Source organism: Labrus mixtus, chromosome 22 (assembly GCF_963584025.1).
Source record: "Labrus mixtus chromosome 22, fLabMix1.1, whole genome shotgun sequence".
Lineage (NCBI taxonomy): Eukaryota > Metazoa > Chordata > Actinopteri > Labriformes > Labridae > Labrus > Labrus mixtus.
Genome location: NC_083633.1, coordinates 4652847 through 4669683, shown reverse-complemented (window position 1 = coordinate 4669683; position 16837 = coordinate 4652847). Strand labels below are relative to the sequence as shown.

Genomic DNA, 16837 nt, shown 5'->3' with positions numbered 1-16837 from the left:
TGTCCTTAGGTCAAGTTAAGAATAATTCCAAAGTGACTTCCGGCAGATTAAAGTTTTAAAAATAAACAGTTATTAATAATACAAATGTATTTGGACAAATATTCCATCTTTTTTTTGTTTATTTTATTTTAGTAAATTTGTTCAATGCATCTTTGTCACCATCCTTCTTTTTCAACTCCTTGCCAGCTGAATTATAAAGAAAACTCTATCATCTTCCTCAAGAAAGTGACCTCCGCTCCTTCCACTGGTCCTGCGTCGGCTCCTTACATGCCTGACAACTTCTGCACCTTCAAGCCACTGTGTTCTGCAGATGCTGAGGAGGAACATCTCATATTGGAGTCCATTGCTTGGCCTGAAACTCCTCCTCTGCCAGCTCCTTTTTCATTGAATCAGACAAGTAACGCCGCCCACAGCACCTTCACCATTCTCCCAGGGGGGGTTGGAGACGAGCAGCATGTAGGAGACCAGCTGGAAGTTATGATAAAAATGTACGACTTCCAAGGTAACCCCAAGAAGTCTGGAGGAGATGCAATTGTTACCCGTTTGCACAACAGGGCACTTGAAGCAGGTGTGGCTGGACGAGTGGTGGATCACCTTAATGGCTCCTACTCTGCTGTATTCTCTTTACTCTGGGAAGGAAGTGCACAGGTTGAGGTAAAGTTCAAGGCTATATCTTTAAATTGTTAATGTACAATAAGTGATGACTAAATAATTACCTAATGCAATGTCCTGTAGGTCATTTAATTCATGAAATCTAAACCATTCCCCCAGACTTACTTTTGCAAACAAACAACAACATAAAAAGTAAGAAAAAAGAAAAGACATTGTGGAAGTTTTAAAAACTACTGTTCCTCCAATTGCCTCTTCTGGCGGTCTCTAATGAGTCATTCACCTTTGATCCCGTTGCCCAACTTTACAACACAAATAAACATGTTTTTTTATTTTTATTGAACCTTTATTTAACCAGATAAATAACTCATTGAGATCAGGATCTCTTTCACAAGGGTGACCTGGCCAAGAGGGCAGCAGCACACGTCATAAAAAGCATTACATGATAAAGAGACAGTTTACAAACAATAAGTTAAGAGAGAACAACAATTTACAATGTGCAAATTGATTTACAGATAAAGTGCAGAATCTTGATCACAGAGTACAATTCAGAAACACAGGCACTGTCCAATTGTCTCGCGTTTTTTATCTTTTAAGATCGAGCCAAAGGCTTCAAGAGCTCCGCCATTTTCAAGTCATTTTGGAGAAAGTTCCATACGGTGGGAGCAGCAAAACTAAACGCTCTTTTCCCGAGCTCAGTGCATACACGAGGCACAGACAGTTTAAAGACATCACAGGAACACAAGGCATAGTGGCTTCTGGTTCTTTGAAGGTATGAACATAGAAAAGAAGGCACCAAACCAAGAAGAGTATGAAGGTAAATATGTTGCAAAATAGGAGAGCTTGTAGAATGTGATGTGAGAGCTTGTAGAATGTGATGTGAGAGCTTGTAGAATGTGATGTGAGAGCTTGTAGAATGTGATGTGAGAGCTTGTAGAATGAGCTGTGAGCTTGTAGAATGTGATGTGAGCTTGTAGAATGTGATGTGAGAGCTTGTAGAATGAGATGTGAGAGCTTGTAGAATGAGATGTGAGAGCTTGAAAGAAATGTGAATCATTGGCCAATTCCTCCCTCACGCAGACACACAGCGAGGGGAGGAGGGAGGGGGAGGGGGGCATTTCTAAAAGTAGAAATTTGTTTTGCTACAGACGTCTCGCAAAATGTGTTGCAAAACTCAAGCAGCGCAGATTCACGCGAGAAAAGTAGTTTGTGCAGTTGTAGTGGCAGATTTGAGAAGTTGTAACCGCAGAGTTGAGGTTGTGAAGGATAATAGGCACGAATAATAAAAAAACATGTGAGTAAATGTTGGATTACAAGTTTGCAGCTGTCATTTTACTTGTGTAAATATCAGTCTACTAATTTGTGAATATTTTTTCTGTGACTTCACATTCAGATCACGGATGTGTGAATATTTTCTTTGGGTTCAAATTTTTAACTCTACAGGTTCACATTTCTTTCAAGCTCTCACATCACATTCTACAAGCTCACATCACATTCTACAAGCTCTCACATCACATTCTACAAGCTCTCACATCACATTCTACAAGCTCGCATCACATTCTACAAGCTCTCACATCACATTCTACAAGCTCTCACATCACATTCTACAAGCTCTCACATCACATTCTACAACTCTCACATCACATTCTACAAGCTCACATCACATTCTACAAGCTCTCACATCACATTCTACAAGCTCACATCACATTCTACAAGCTCTCACATCACATTCTACAAGCTCTCACATCACATTCTACAAGCTCACATCACATTCTACAAGCTCTCACATCACATTCTACAAGCTCTCACATCACATTCTACAAGCTCACATCACATTCTACAAGCTCTCCTATTTTGCAACATATTTACCTTCATAGAAGAGCTTTATAAATAAGCTTCAGCCAGTGTATATGCCTGCGCACCTTCAAAGATGGCCAATCTGAGTTAGTGTACAGGTCACAGTGATGAGTGAAGCGTCTACAACCAGTCTTACAAAATGTTATTTTCTTCTGCTATTCTGGAAAACTTAACATTGAGGAAATGTATTTACCACAACGGTTAAACGTTATCAAGCCAGTAGCTTTTACCTGAAAAATAAAATATAGACTTTAGACAAAAGTAATGTTACTCAATCATCACTTGAGTGTGTCTCCATACATCTGTAGTGGTGACTGTGTCTCCTCCAGACACCCTGTCCTTTGCCTGCATTTTAATGTTTTGGTTTTCTGGGTGGGGAGTGGATGTGCTTCCCCCTGCCAATGTCAGTGTGAAGGTGTGTTTAGGAGTGGATACAATTCAGTTATTGGTTGTGATTCAACCCCTGGCTAATATGATTGATGTGGAAGTAACAGCAATAACTTAAAATATAATCATAGTGAGGTGAGACGAAACGCTACACGGATAAACCTTGTTCAAAAACGAGGGTTGTCTCTCACTCATGGTTTCAGAATTGGCCTGCATTCTGTTGGACATGCAGATGTCTTACATCGGTGGTTAGCTTGTGCTACCATGCGATATTGCAGTGTATGTACAAGCAGGAAACTTACACACTACTCACCTGCAGTGAGTGTGCACTTCTGGGGACGGTGAGCCCAGGAGGAGGGGCCCAATTTGGATGTTGTGTTCACAAGCTGCAACAAACAATGCCACTGACTCTACCTTTACATAAGACATCAGTAGAACACTTTAATTAACCTTTTTGTTGAGTTGAATTACTGAACTAAAGAGGTTGGTGTTGTTGGATCCTTTTGGAGATATTTTCATGCAAATGTTAGTCATTTGATGTGACTGTATGTAAAAATGTTTCCTGTGGGCCAGAGAATGGTGTGAGGATTGTTGAATGCTTTACTCCACAGACAAGTGGAGGGTCTATAATTATAAGAAAACTAATTCTATGGAGGTTCCAATAGCCTAGTGGGTATGATGTGCACCCAATTTACATAGGGTATAGTCCCCTTTGCTGCGGCATGGGGTTCAAATCTGACCTTTGCCCTTTGCTTAATGTCATCCCCAACTCTCTTCTCCCAACACTTCCTGTTGTTGTCAGCTGTCCTATCCAATTAAGATGAGACAGGTCCAAAAATATACATGTTGAAGAAAACAAGTTCTACTGGCCAGCTAGTGGGGAGTTGACCATTTGCATCAATGTCTCTTAAGCTTTTAATTTAAAATAAATGAACAACTTCAGTCAGCTGACACCAAAAATACAACTTTGTTTTCTAATTATTCAATTAATAATTAGTAGGCATGACTTGTATGATATAACTTTAAACTCTTGTTCTTTGTTTTATCAGGTGACGCTTGTCCACTCAAGCGAGGCTATCACAGTCCTCCGTAGGCTAAGCAGAGAACAGCCTGATAGGACTATCTTAAAGAGCGTCTTCCGCTCAGGTTCAATCTCTGAAACTACCATCTGTAATATTTGTCTACGTCAAACCAACCAGCCACAGTGCAACTACACTGACCTCCATACTGGTGACCCGTGGTTCTGCTACAAGCCAAAGAAACTGAGCTGTGATACCAGGATGAACCACATGAATGGAGGAATAGGTATAAAACTCAAGGCTAATGAGGCGAACCTTTTCAAAAGGTGAGGGAGCACAGCAATAGAAACGATGCATCTAGTTTTACATGTAATGACTATAAACAAAGTGTAAAGTATGTATCTCCTGGGGGAAAATGTCATGTTTATAATCACAGGAGGCAAAGATAAAATCTTAAGATGTTTATAGTGTAAGATGATACCTATCAAAACACTTAGTCTGAACAATTAAAGTCTCTCTCATCAACAAAACTATAAAGTGTATCTTTAGAGTCCAAATATGGAGGCAAAGTATTTACGGTGACTAAAGTGCTACCTTTTGGTAAATCACATTTGACATTTACATATTGTAGTGTGTTTAAGAGATTCTTAATCATGGGAGCTTTTCCCCCCCAGCAATGTCAACATGCAAGTCTTCATTCAGGCTTCAGGACCGGCCAATGTTACTGTGCTGCCTCAAAGGAAAGGTAAAGCACAACTTTTCTACTTTCAACTAAAAAATATCTCCATGTGACCTTGAAAATAAAAATGGTTTGGTAAAAATGTATACAACCTAACTCTCTGTATTCAAACAGATATACATATAAGTCAAAAAAATATAAAAAATAAACCAGCTTCTATCTACAAAACTGAGGAAGAGCTGCAAGTGCTTATCTCATTAACTCAGTACCAGTGTACTAATAAAAAACTCAAACCACTTAACATCTGTAAATATTTTAATTTAAATAATTAACATTGTCAAATAAAAGGCATTTGGTAACATTTTCCTGAACCACAATAAACATGTGCATTCGAGACATACACTCACTATATTGTAGTAAAGCATAAACTTAATCTTTTGAAAAACATCAAAGAACTCTGTAGAAGCCATTTTAATCATGATCCATTAAATTTAAGAATTTTGATTTCAGTTCATGTTAATAAAACACAACATTTAGATCATAAGAAATAAGAATATCATTTACAGTAAATATTTCAGAATTAAGTAACAGATTGTCTCCTACTTAGTGATAAAAACTGTTTATGAAAGTTGCCACTACAAATGCTTTTGTGACATGTGTATAATGTCCTCATTAGTGTAAAGTAAAATGAGTAAGGTAAAGCAGAGACCTTGTTTTGGCCTTTTTAGGGGATCTGTGGACAAATGATACAACAATGAGTTTAATAACCAAATGCTTATTTTGATCAACAATTCTCAGAGCAACCCATGGATAGTCAAGGCAGTGGGAAGTCTGGACTCTCTGGGTATTACTACCAGGGTGTGTGGCGATCACTAGGTGGCACCAAAGTCCACCAATTCAACAACTCCTCTGCCATCAGTCAGTGTCTGAAAGGAAAGGAGGTCCACATGTATGGAGACTCCACCGTCAGGCAGTGGTTTGAGTACCTTGATGCTTCACTTCCAGGTAGTTGATTCAAAGTGATTCCAGGCAACAGTTTAATTGTATTTATATCACAGCTTAATCTGCTCCTTTTTTCATACTTTCAGATGCTAAGGAGATAAACCGGAATAATCCAAAGAAATCAGGACCTTTCCTGATATGGGATAATGCAAAAAACATCTTGGTGAAGTTCCACTTACACGGTCCTCCTCTTAGTGCTTCCATCCATATCCCAACCAGTGAGCTGCATTACATTGCCAATGAAATAGATGATGTAGTTGGTGGCACCAACACAGTTGTAATTTTTGGTATCTGGGCCCACCTCACTCCTTTCCCAATGCAATTCTACATCAGAAGGCTTTACGGCATCCGCAGGGCGGTGATTCGTCTGTTAAACAGGGCTCCAGACACGCTGGTGGTCATCAGGACTCCAAACCTCAGAGGTACAAACCCCTATATATTTGCCTTTAATGACTGGTATGCTATTCAACAGGACAAGGTGGTCAGAGCTGTGTTCAAAGGACTTAATGTTCAGCTGGTGGATGCCTGGGAGATGGTTCTGGCCCACCACCTGCCTCACTACATTCACCCACCTCCTCCCATCATTAAGAATATGATTAACATTATATTGTCCCACATGTGCCCCCAATAGTGCATTTAATAATAATAATAACTTTATTCATATAGCACTTATCTAAACAAGGTTACAAAGTGCTTTACAGAACGCATTCAATCAAACAAAATAAAACATACATGAAAAGTGCTTCACAAAAGAATCAGGATAAAACATTGGTGAGTTATAAAAATGTATTCAATGAATTAAAGCAGGACATTAATTACTAATCAATCGTTAAAAAGGCCTTCTTATAAAAATGTGTTTGGAGCAAGGATTTCAAAATAAGAACAGTTTGCCAGCCTAATTTCTACGGGTAGGGTAACCCTTAGTAACCAGCCTAGATCTAGGAACGACTAATAAAGGTGCTCTTGATGATCTAAGATTTGGCTCGGAGCATAAGGGGTTAAAAGTTCTTTAATGTAAGGGGGGGGGGGGTTAAATCAACCCTGTAAGTAACGGGCAGCAAATGGAGGGAGGAAAGGATTGGGGTAATGTTTGACCTACAGTTTGCATTTGTTAAAGGGGTCATATTATGCTTTTTCTGGTTTTATATGCCCTTTAGTGTGTTTTCCATGTGTCCTGTGCATGTTTAGGCACATCTATGTGCAAAAATTCAAAGTCCGCAGAAACGTAGCTTCTCCTACGTCCTCCTGTTAGCTTCAGCATCAGCTGCATGTAACGCTCGGTTCTAGCCCCCCTCGAAAAAAAACTTGCCAGTGTGACGTCTTGTCAGTGTGATATCACTGATCTAAGCCCATTGGCTTGTTGTGGCAAGCCCAGCAGCTCATGTTGCACGCCCATTAACTTCTGTAGCACGCCCACAATATGCCGCAGCCTGCGGTAGCACAGTAGTGCTAAGGTGCTAATGTTTTTGCTCCCTTCAGAGCCAAAGTGGCTGCATTCCCAATATGGTAAAAGGGGCGTGACATTTCCGAGAACCGTGCAGAGCGACTGACCAATTACGGCAGAGCCGACAGGCCGACTAATCAGATCAGACTTGGCACACGTGGGGACTCTGAACGTGGGCACTTCAGAGCCTTAGAGAGAGAATCAGAAGAGAGCCGGTGCATGGAGCGGCAGTACATGAAAACAGATACTTTTTAACTTTAGCTATTGTGAACATACTTTAGTAGGTACATAGATTAAATATAAGAACCCCAAAAAGGGCATAATATGACCTCTTTAAAATCCGAGCAGCAGCATTCTGCACTTGCTGGAGGCTGGCCATTGAGGACTGACTAAAGTGAAAAGTGAGTTGCAGTCGCCTAAACGTGAAAAGACAAAGGCATGAATAAGCTTCTCTAGATCAGGGAAAGACAGAGTTGATTTAATTTACTAATGTTTCTTAGCTGGATGTAATTATTATTATTGATGTGTGGAAAGAAGTTAAGCTGTGAATCAAATGTAATACCTACATTTCTACCTGTAGATTTTATATTGGGTGTTAGACCGGACCAAAGAGCGGCTTGAATTTGCTTGCTATATGATCGGGGCCAAAGAAAATGACCTCTTGTCTTCCCTGTATTTAGCTGCAGACAATGACAGCTCATCCATTTCTCAATGGGGGCCATGCACTCCACTAAATTGTTTAAGCGGCTGATATTGTCTGACTTGAAGGACAGGTATATTTGCACATTATCAGCATAACAGTGATAGGAGACCCCCTCAAAGTGATTCATAATATTTCCTAGTGGGAGCATATGAAGGGAAAACAAGACTGGACCAAGAATTGAGCCCTGTGGCAGACCGTATGTCATGGGGGCCGAGGAAGAAACAAAATTACCAATTGAGACAGAAAATCCTCTATTTGACAGGTATGACCCAAACCATTTGAGTGCAGTTCCAGTGATGCCCACACACTGATTAAGTCTATTGGCTAGAATTTTATGATCAATAGTATCAAATGCTGCGCTTAGGTCCAACAGCAATATAACCAAACATTCCCCATTATAAGCGCTCATCAGCAAATCGTTTGTAGCCCTGATAAGAGCAGTTTTGGTACTGTGTCGTTGGAAGAACCCTGATTGAAACTTGTCACAGATGTCATTATTGTTTAAAACAGATGTGAGCTGGCTAAAAAAAAAACACCTTTTCAACCTTTTCAAGAACCTTAGATATGAACGAGAGTTTGGAAATGGGTCTATAATTCTCTGGAAGTGATAGATCAGGGTTAGGCTAATATCCATGATTTTTTTTTAGGAAAAAAGATAAGAACTTTTCACAGTCAGCATTTGAGGAAGCTGACAGAGCTGGGGGGCAGGGTTAATAAAACCCTTTTCACACATATGGAAATCTCCTGAAAAAATCTGGAGATTAGGCTCCCCGGAGGGGCTTTAGGGTATATGTGAACACACACAGCCAAATTTTTTGTGCTGACTTTACCCGGAGTATCTCCAGCCAGACCCTTAGTATTTTTTAAGCAGAAAGTCCGATTGAGCTAATGTGAGAACTCTGCAGCAGAATTCACCTCGAGCCAATGGGAAGAGAATGACGTTTATACAGTGACTGCCGCACGGTGCATAAAGTGTCTGCACGTGACCACTACGATCTTGGTGCACGTAATTAAAAGGTTGCATTAAGTTTTCTGTTCATCAGTATATTGTTCTCTGCTCTTTTGTGGATGTTGTCATTCCATTGGACTACACATAGCATTGATTTAAAGTCAAATATTCTCATTATAGCGTCGTGTAGCGGACTCTGTTGCTTCGGCCGCTACTTCTAAAGCTATTAACTAAGTCAACTAAGTCACTGTGTTGAGATAGTAAAGATGGAGTTTGTTTTAGTTGGCCAAGGGAAAAAGATTAAAGATATGTGAACAAATAGTACTGATGGGGTATTTTGGGGCAGTATCAAACACAGTGCTGAAGTAGACACTCAAATGATCTGAGATAAAAACGTTTTCCAAGGCCAAACCTAGAGTAAAATCTAAATCTAATGTGTGGCCCCTGTTGTGAGTTGGCCCAGATACATGCTGTACTAGGTTAAAAGACTCAGTGATTTTTAAAAACTCAGTTGAAAGACCATTAGAGGGATCATCAATATGGATATTAAAGTCACCAGCAATAATAAGTTTGTCAAAGCCAGCAAATTCATTTAAAAAGCTACCATTGGACCCGGAGTCCCTATGGCAATATTCAACATCCTCGACAAACTGATAACCAAGTTTATATGTATACATATATATATATATATATTACTACCAAAGCAAAAGGGTGGGCTTAATTTACCTAACCTCAAATACTACCACTGGGCGGCACAACTGAGGACCTTAATAACATGGTTTAACTACTGTTAATCAGCTCTTTCAAGGGGAAGTATTGAAATCTTACGAACACCTCCAGAGAGAATTTGGTTTATTAGGGATAGATGTCTCCAGTTACGACACTATCTACAGACGCATTATCTACAGACGCATTAAGACTGGGAGCCGGTGTGTAAGTTACCATCGAGTTTAGAAAGAATCTTTATGTTGACTATGGAAGGAGTGTTGAAAAAGAATCTTATTTCCCATCTCTACAGATGGTTTCAGGGTAAGGACACAGGAGACACTTTACAAACGAAACAGAAATGGGCATTAGAAATGAATACTATTATTACTGATGAAATGTGGGAAAAGACATGCCAAGAGAGCAAGAGAGAGAGATGAGTATGGAGTTTCCCTCTATGTTCTAGTGTTTCTTAATTTTTCATTCTACAGTGTTTTCAGTGTTTCATGTATTTATTTTGTAGTTGTCCTCAGTGTTTCTTGTGTTCATTCCTTCCTCTGTGTGTTTCCCTCCAGTGTGATTGCCCTCATTCTCTTCACCTGTGTCATTAGTCTCACCTGTGTTTGATTACCACTGTGTCTATTTAGTCTCTGTGTTTCTTCCCTCCTGTGTCAGTTCATTGTTGTATGTCAGTTGTCAGTCTACTAGTGTCTCCTTGTTTTTTTGTTTTGGATTTTGATAGTAAGTTTTTGTTTGCCTTTTTTGATTGTTAAATACTTTTAGTTTATTCTGCACTTGGGTCCACCTCTCCTTGTTTTCCAACCATTCATGACAATTTGTATCTTGTTGTCAGAGCATCTAGGAGGGATGTTACAGCAACTACAACAACTACCAATCTAGTTGAAGGCTCTTTCCTCTTAACTGTGGATGGAGTTTGTTCTTTTTTCACATTCAGTGAGTCCAGTTTGGAAAATTCAGTTGAAACTCAGCGTAGCAACCTGGGCGAGAACAACTTTAACCTTTTTAGAGAACAAAAAATCCTGTAAAACTGGTTTGATTCAGGATACTGCCTGCAGGGTTTTAGAATGTATAGCTGGTGTATGTTCCTATCAGTAACTGTATCTTCCTGTTTTCTCTTTAAAAAAAAAAAGGCAGTCACCAAAGACAATCATATAGAGGGTAGAATGAAGGGAGGCAACATTCTTGGCAGTGAAACCCTCCCTCTGAAAACCCAATGACTTTTTGTGTTGTCTTGATGCTTCTTGTTACGACAGGTTGTCTGTTATCTGTAAGTGAAGGATTCTATCATAGTACTAAAACTCAGAGAAATAAACTTCTTTTTATTATTTGATCACCATCACATTAAGAAGATTTCACCACTGTGTTCTCTCCATATTAATCTCTACTGAGGTAAGACATAATGTTCTTTATTTTGATTAAGGGTATAATTTTTATTTTTATTTTTTATTCATGTTGTGTCAACATGTTTCCATTTGGGTATTTTGTAGTTTTTCTAAACCCCTTTTATGCTGCTGAATAATTCTTTGCTTAAACCTTTTGGAGGATGTACTCCTGTGTCACATTTACTCTGTTACAGCATACTTTATCAATCTGTTAAATGATTACAAAAAAATCAAATTAAAAAAACATGTTGTATAAAATAGTCCTCCATTTACAGTTTTTTATATCAAAGAAGTTCAAAATGTATTTAAATACCTCAATATGTTGAGTCATTTGGGAAGAATGAGCTATTTGACCAGTTTAAATTAAATTACTGTAGACATGGTATCACATGTTGAAGCTGGGAGACACAGAGTTGATGAGGTTGATTGAATGTTTAATATCTAAAATTGTACACCATGGTTATTAGAGTCACTGATTTTTGAATCTACAAAGTAACAAGTGAAACTGAAGAAAAAACATTGAGGAATAAATGGAACAGAATTAGAATGTGAAATGTAATTGTGTTAAAGTATAAAGTAACAAAATAGTACCAATTAAAACATTTAAAAATAATCTTTAGTTAGGCTAAATGTATGTTTACTTCATGCAGGCATTACTGTGTGCCTGCAGGGAAACTAACCCGACCTTACATACAACCTATTTTCCACAAATTACTTCACTACTTCATGAGATCAGATTTCCTGATCATGTACAACCCAGTCTCATGTCAAAATGTGTAATACCTACATTGGTCCACAGCGCAAAACGTAGTAGTTTCACAATAAGGGCTCTAAAATTGTGACATGCCTACGTTTCCTTTTGCCTATTCTTTTGTATAGGCATGCCTCAGGTCACGTGACTGCCCAGTTTGGAACAGATCGATGCATATTAGCAACATTATAAACTATAACATGTAACAATACATAAAGACAATATTGTACAGTTTGTGTGATTTATATGATTTCATAATTATATTTAACAAAATAATCCTGACGGATTAGATTAATACCAGAAAATGCAATCAATAAAGTAAACGGCCGGCGATAAGAACTACAAACGGGCGCATGACACTGACATCAAATAATGACGTATTGATAATCGTCACTTGTGAGCGACCTCTTTGTTAGATCTTTCAGGGGGTATTTACTGATGTTTTTTAAGGTTGGTTGCAAAAACACATCTTAAATCTGTGTTAACCAAAGATCCCATTCAAAAAGCCCATTATGCTATGGTCTGCCAGTGTACTGCTGACATGCGCAATCGTGCAGTCACGCCCACTGTCGGTTTAAAGGCAGAGGGCGTGCACCTGGTAACTTTTAGTTCACTATTGACTCAACGCCCCCCGCCCCCTCCCCCCTCTCCCTCCTCTGCGTAGAATCAAATTTTGAATCCCTTTTTCATACACTGTCACCAGAACAAAAACTTCCTAGGTCTCTTCTAAGAGATTTTGTGAGCCCACAAGTCACTTGAGGCCCAACTCTCAATTTGCCGAACCTTTCACAACTGAAACACTTTTATCAAAACATCAAGAGTGTTAAAAAGTGTGAAAATATTCCAAAAGACAGAGGGTCATTCTCCACTATATGCTGTATGCTTTGTGAACAAGACTGATGTTAAAAACTCCTTTTTAAAGGTGCTTAAATGAGCTCATTTGACCATTTGAGGCATAGAAGAGACATGAAGACCTGTTCAACCCTGTTGCTCTTTGGCTCTCATAACAAGCACATGGGATGTTTCAAAGATATGAAAGACATTAAACTGAATATTAAAACAATCACTGATGACAAATTAGATTAACTCTTCTATAAGGAAAGAACGATTAAAAAAGTACTAGAATGAATTAATATGGAGAAGAGCGTAAGAGATTTTTACTTTTAGCCATAATTCTAAACTAAGCACTTAAGGCTGTCCTCCAAGCATATAGTTCCCCAGATTTTATGATATACTTACACCAAAACAAACAAACAAACAAACAAAATAATAATAATAATAAAAAAAAACATTTTATGTACTGGGCTTTGAAAGCGCTCTATGAAAGTATGACTGCAAGACCCCTATGAAATGAGAATATTACGGTTTTTGGCTTAGAGCTGAACGACATACATCGTTGGAAAGGTCTCATCCTGGAGAGTAACATATGTGAAGATGAGGTTTCAACATGACCCCTGTTTTGAAATAATGACCTTTGAACCTTGAACCAAGGGCATGTTTGAAGGCTTATACCTCAGCAACAAAAGGGGCTACAGACATGGGAATAACTGTTTTAGAGAGGTCTTGGAACAAAGTATCATGTGAGGGTAGTCAGCTCATCAATACAACAGGGGGAGCTGCTATATATGGTTAAAATACATTTTAACAAATGTATCAATTATTTTTTAAATATCTGATAACATAAATGTGTTAACCATCCAATTAAACTCCCCTGTGGACCCTCAATTAAATATATATTACTTCTTAGGTAAGGGAAACACTGAGATTTGTCTAAAAGAGTAGTCTTTTCCGTTTCCAAAAAAAGGTTGTAACTAAGATTATAAAAGGCTTACAAAAGATATATTCACTGAATATGTCACGGATCTCGTGTGGCCGAAGTATTTATTGCATAGTACATATATGATCTATGTTAAAATAAAGTACATGTATCAGTTAATTTCTGACATTTTGACTGTTATTCTAGAAACGTAAATTTTGGTAGTTATGTCTGGCGTTGTGCACAGAGGGAACATAATTAGGGTTGTAAAAAATGTATATCTACCCACTATATCAAATATTTACTAAAGCCGAATGGGTTTTGTAAAATAATCTAGACTATATATATTGTAAAAAAGTGATCAAATCAAACCTGTTTTAAAAGATAGTATTAATCTGTCAGGATTATTTTGTTAAATAAAATCATATAAATCACACATGAACTTTACAGTATTGTCTTTATGTATCAAGGATTGTTACATTTTATAGTTTATAATGTTGCTAATATGCAACTATATTATATATTATATTATATAACTATCGATCTATTCCAATCGTTTTATTAAATTTGGTTGTAATGAAAGACATCCATAAAAATGTAACAGAAATCATTATTTATTGCATAGGAGCTTAGTTTGATGTCTAGGGTCTGATGTAACCCGTTTTAAGAGCCACGAACCGAACGTCCACTTCCTTCCGGTTCGTTGTTGCTAGCGTCCAAAGCAACTACCATAGCAACAGTAGAAAACATAACAGTCCAACGTTTTTCTAGCGAGACCTGAAAGAATGTCATAGAAACGAACAAACTAAAGATCATAAACATAAACCGAACGAAGATTATGAAGATACAATGTACATTTGTCGCCAGAAAGGTTATCAAAACGACACTGAAGCCTCAAACTATCTTAAAATATTGCATTTTCCACCGAAAATAGAAGGGATGTCCGCCATGTTTTTCTTTTCGCCAGGGGAAAACTGGGCAGTCACGTGACCTGAGGCATGCCTATACAAAAGAATAGACAAAAGGAAACGTAGGCATGTCACAATTTTAGAGCCCTTATTGTGAAACTACTACGTTTTGCGCTCTTTTACCTGCTTTTTGTAAAGTGTGTCAAGATAACACTTGTTATGAGTTGAGGTTATACAAATTAAATTGATTGATTGATTGATTGATTGATTGATTGATTGATTAGGCTAAATGTACATGTTTCCTTTGTGCCTCCATTACTGTGTGCCTGCAGGTAAACTAACCCTACCTTAAGTCAACCTTTTGTCCTCAAGTGACGTCAGTACATTTCATAAGACCATGTAACCTTGGCACACCTGATTGTGAGAATTTGACCATCAGTATGAACATTGTAATTATGTTCCTGTCAAACCTCAAGCACCAAAAAGTTGTTTTGTTGTAAACTCCCTGTTTGGTAACATATAATTACCTTAATTTATGACCTTACTTGTCTGTGCTGCTGCAACGCCCGAATTTCCCCTCTGGGGATCAATAAAGTACTATCCTATCCTATTCTATCCTATTATCACATTCTCGATTGACTAGATTAGTTTGATGTTGGTAGTGAGACATGATGACACTATAAATATTCAGAGGTTTTTATGACTGAGTTAAGTGTCTTCAAGAAGAATTCACATTATAAACTTAACACAGAGTCTGTTTCCCCTTTTGGTTGTTTTAATCCAGTACCAGAGGAGGACTCACCATGTGGCTAAAAGGTTTTATAAGTAACCATGTCAACATGAAACTTGTGAAGACTTGTGTCATCCTTCTCCTTTTGACTGTGTTGTTCTTTACACTAAGAAACATGGACCTGCTGCAGGTGAGAACTGGGATTATTGGTAACACTTTAAAGGTGGTCATTGAGTGTCTTTCAATGTACTAAAGCGGGGAATGGGCCCCCCTGAGGGCTCCTGAGACACTGAAAGGGGGGTTGCGAGATGCTTACCATAAACAAGTAAAAGTTTTATGATTTGCAAAATGCATATTTCACCCATTATTGTGAAAAAACATAAGGGGAAAGCATGCTGTAAGATCAAGAAATGTAAACGACTACTGTCCTTTGGTCAAGTTAAGAATAATTCCAAAGTGACTTCCGGCAGATTAAAGTTTTAAAAATAAACAGTTATTAATAATACAAATGTATTTGGACAAATATTACATCTTTTTTTTTGTTTATTTTATTTTAGTAAATTTATTCAATGCATCTTTGTCACCATCCTTCTTTTTCAACTCCTTGCCAGCTGAATTATAAAGAAAACTCTGCCATCATCAACAAGAAAGTGACCTCTACTCAGCCCACTGCTCCCCACACTGCTCCTCACACTGCTCCTCCCACTGCTCCCCACACTGCTCCTCCCACTGCTCCTCCCACTGCTCCTCCCACTGCTCTTCCAGTGCCTAACAACTTCTGCACCTTCAAGCCACTGTCTTCTGCAGAAGCTGAGGAGGAACGTCTCATATTGGAGTCCATTGCTTGGCCTGAAACTCCTCCTCTGCCAGCTCCTTTTTCATTGAGTCAGACAAGTAATGCCGCCCACAGCACCTTCACCATTCTCCCAGGGGGGGTTGGAGACGAGCGGCATGTAGGAGACCAGCTGGAAGTTATGATAAAAATGTATGACTTCCAAGGTAACCCCAAGAAGTCTGGAGGAGATGCAATTGTTACCCGATTGCACAACAGGGCACTTGAAGCAGGTGTGGCTGGACGAGTGGTGGATCTCCTTAATGGCTCCTACTCTGCTGTATTCTCTTTACTCTGGGAAGGAAGTGCACAGGTTGAGGTAAAGTTCAAGCCTATATCTTTAAATTGTTAATGTACAATAAGTGATGACTAAATAATTACCTAATGCAATGTCCTGTAGGTCATTTAATTCATGAAATCTAAACCATTCCCCCTGACTTACTTTTGCAAACAAACAACAACATAAAAAGTAAAAAAAAAGAAAAGACATTGTGGAAGTTTTCAAAACTGGGGGTTCCAATAGCCTAGTGGGTATGATGTACACCCAATTTACACAGGGTATAGTCCCCTTTGCTGCGGCATGGGGTTCAAATCTGACCTTTGCCCTTTGCTTAATGTCATCCCCAACTCTCTTCTCCTAACATTTCCTGTTGTTGTCAGCTGTCCTATCCAATTAAGATGAGACAGGTCCAAAAATATACATGTTGAAGAAAACAAGTTCTACTGGCCAGCTAGTGGGGAGTTGACCATTTGCATCAATGTCTCTTAAGCTTTTAATTTAAAATAAATGAACAACTTCAGTCAGCTGACACCAAAAATACAACTTTGTTTTCTAATTATTCAATTAATAATTAGTAGGCATGACTTGTATGATATGACTTTAAACTCTTGTTCTTTGTTTTATCAGGTGACGCTTGTCCACTCAAGCGAGGCTATCACAGTCCTCCGTAGGCTAAGCAGAGAACAGCCTGATAGGACTATCTTAAAGAGCCTCTTCCGCTCAGGTTCAATCTCTGAAACTACCATCTGTAATATTTGTCTACGTCAAACCAACCAGCCACAGTGCAACTACACTGACCTCCGTACTGGTGACCCGTGGTTCT

At 38.6% G+C, this 16837-nt stretch overlaps 1 protein-coding gene across 5 annotated transcripts; it reads left to right on the top strand.

Annotated features, from left to right (window-relative positions):
- The first annotated feature begins 256 nt into the window (after positions 1–256).
- On the top strand, positions 257–16782 carry LOC132956427 (NXPE family member 3-like). 5 transcript variants are annotated; one of them, XR_009666021.1, is made up of 8 exons: positions 262–654; positions 1207–1381; positions 3903–4198; positions 4547–4617; positions 5350–5556; positions 5640–5975; positions 14957–15092; positions 15514–15650. XR_009666021.1 is itself a non-coding variant. In XM_061029891.1 (7 exons), the coding sequence occupies exons 1-7, from the start codon at positions 527–529 to the stop codon at positions 7980–7982; spliced, it is 1356 nt and encodes a 451-aa protein (XP_060885874.1). In that variant the 5' UTR covers positions 257–526; the 3' UTR covers positions 7983–8319. The 5 variants fall into 5 exon arrangements, 3 of the variants coding, with proteins under 3 accessions (XP_060885874.1, XP_060885875.1, XP_060885873.1); XM_061029891.1 differs by lacking the exons at positions 14957–15092; positions 15514–15650 and adding an exon at positions 7840–8319 and having other exon boundaries at positions 257–654; XM_061029892.1 differs by lacking the exons at positions 14957–15092; positions 15514–15650 and adding an exon at positions 16642–16782 and having other exon boundaries at positions 264–654.
- The last annotated feature ends 55 nt before the right edge of the window (positions 16783–16837 follow it).

Coding starts and splice junctions, on each gene's coding strand:
- LOC132956427 (XM_061029890.1), top strand. CDS start 527: ATGCAATTGTTACCCGTTTGCACAACAGGGCACTTGAAGCAGGTGTGG. Junction 655..1,206: donor AAGGAAGTGCACAGGTTGAG/GTAAAGTTCAAG, acceptor TTATCTTTTAAG/ATCGAGCCAAAGGCTTCAAG. Junction 4,618..5,349: donor TGTGCTGCCTCAAAGGAAAG/GTAAAGCACAAC, acceptor AACAATTCTCAG/AGCAACCCATGGATAGTCAA.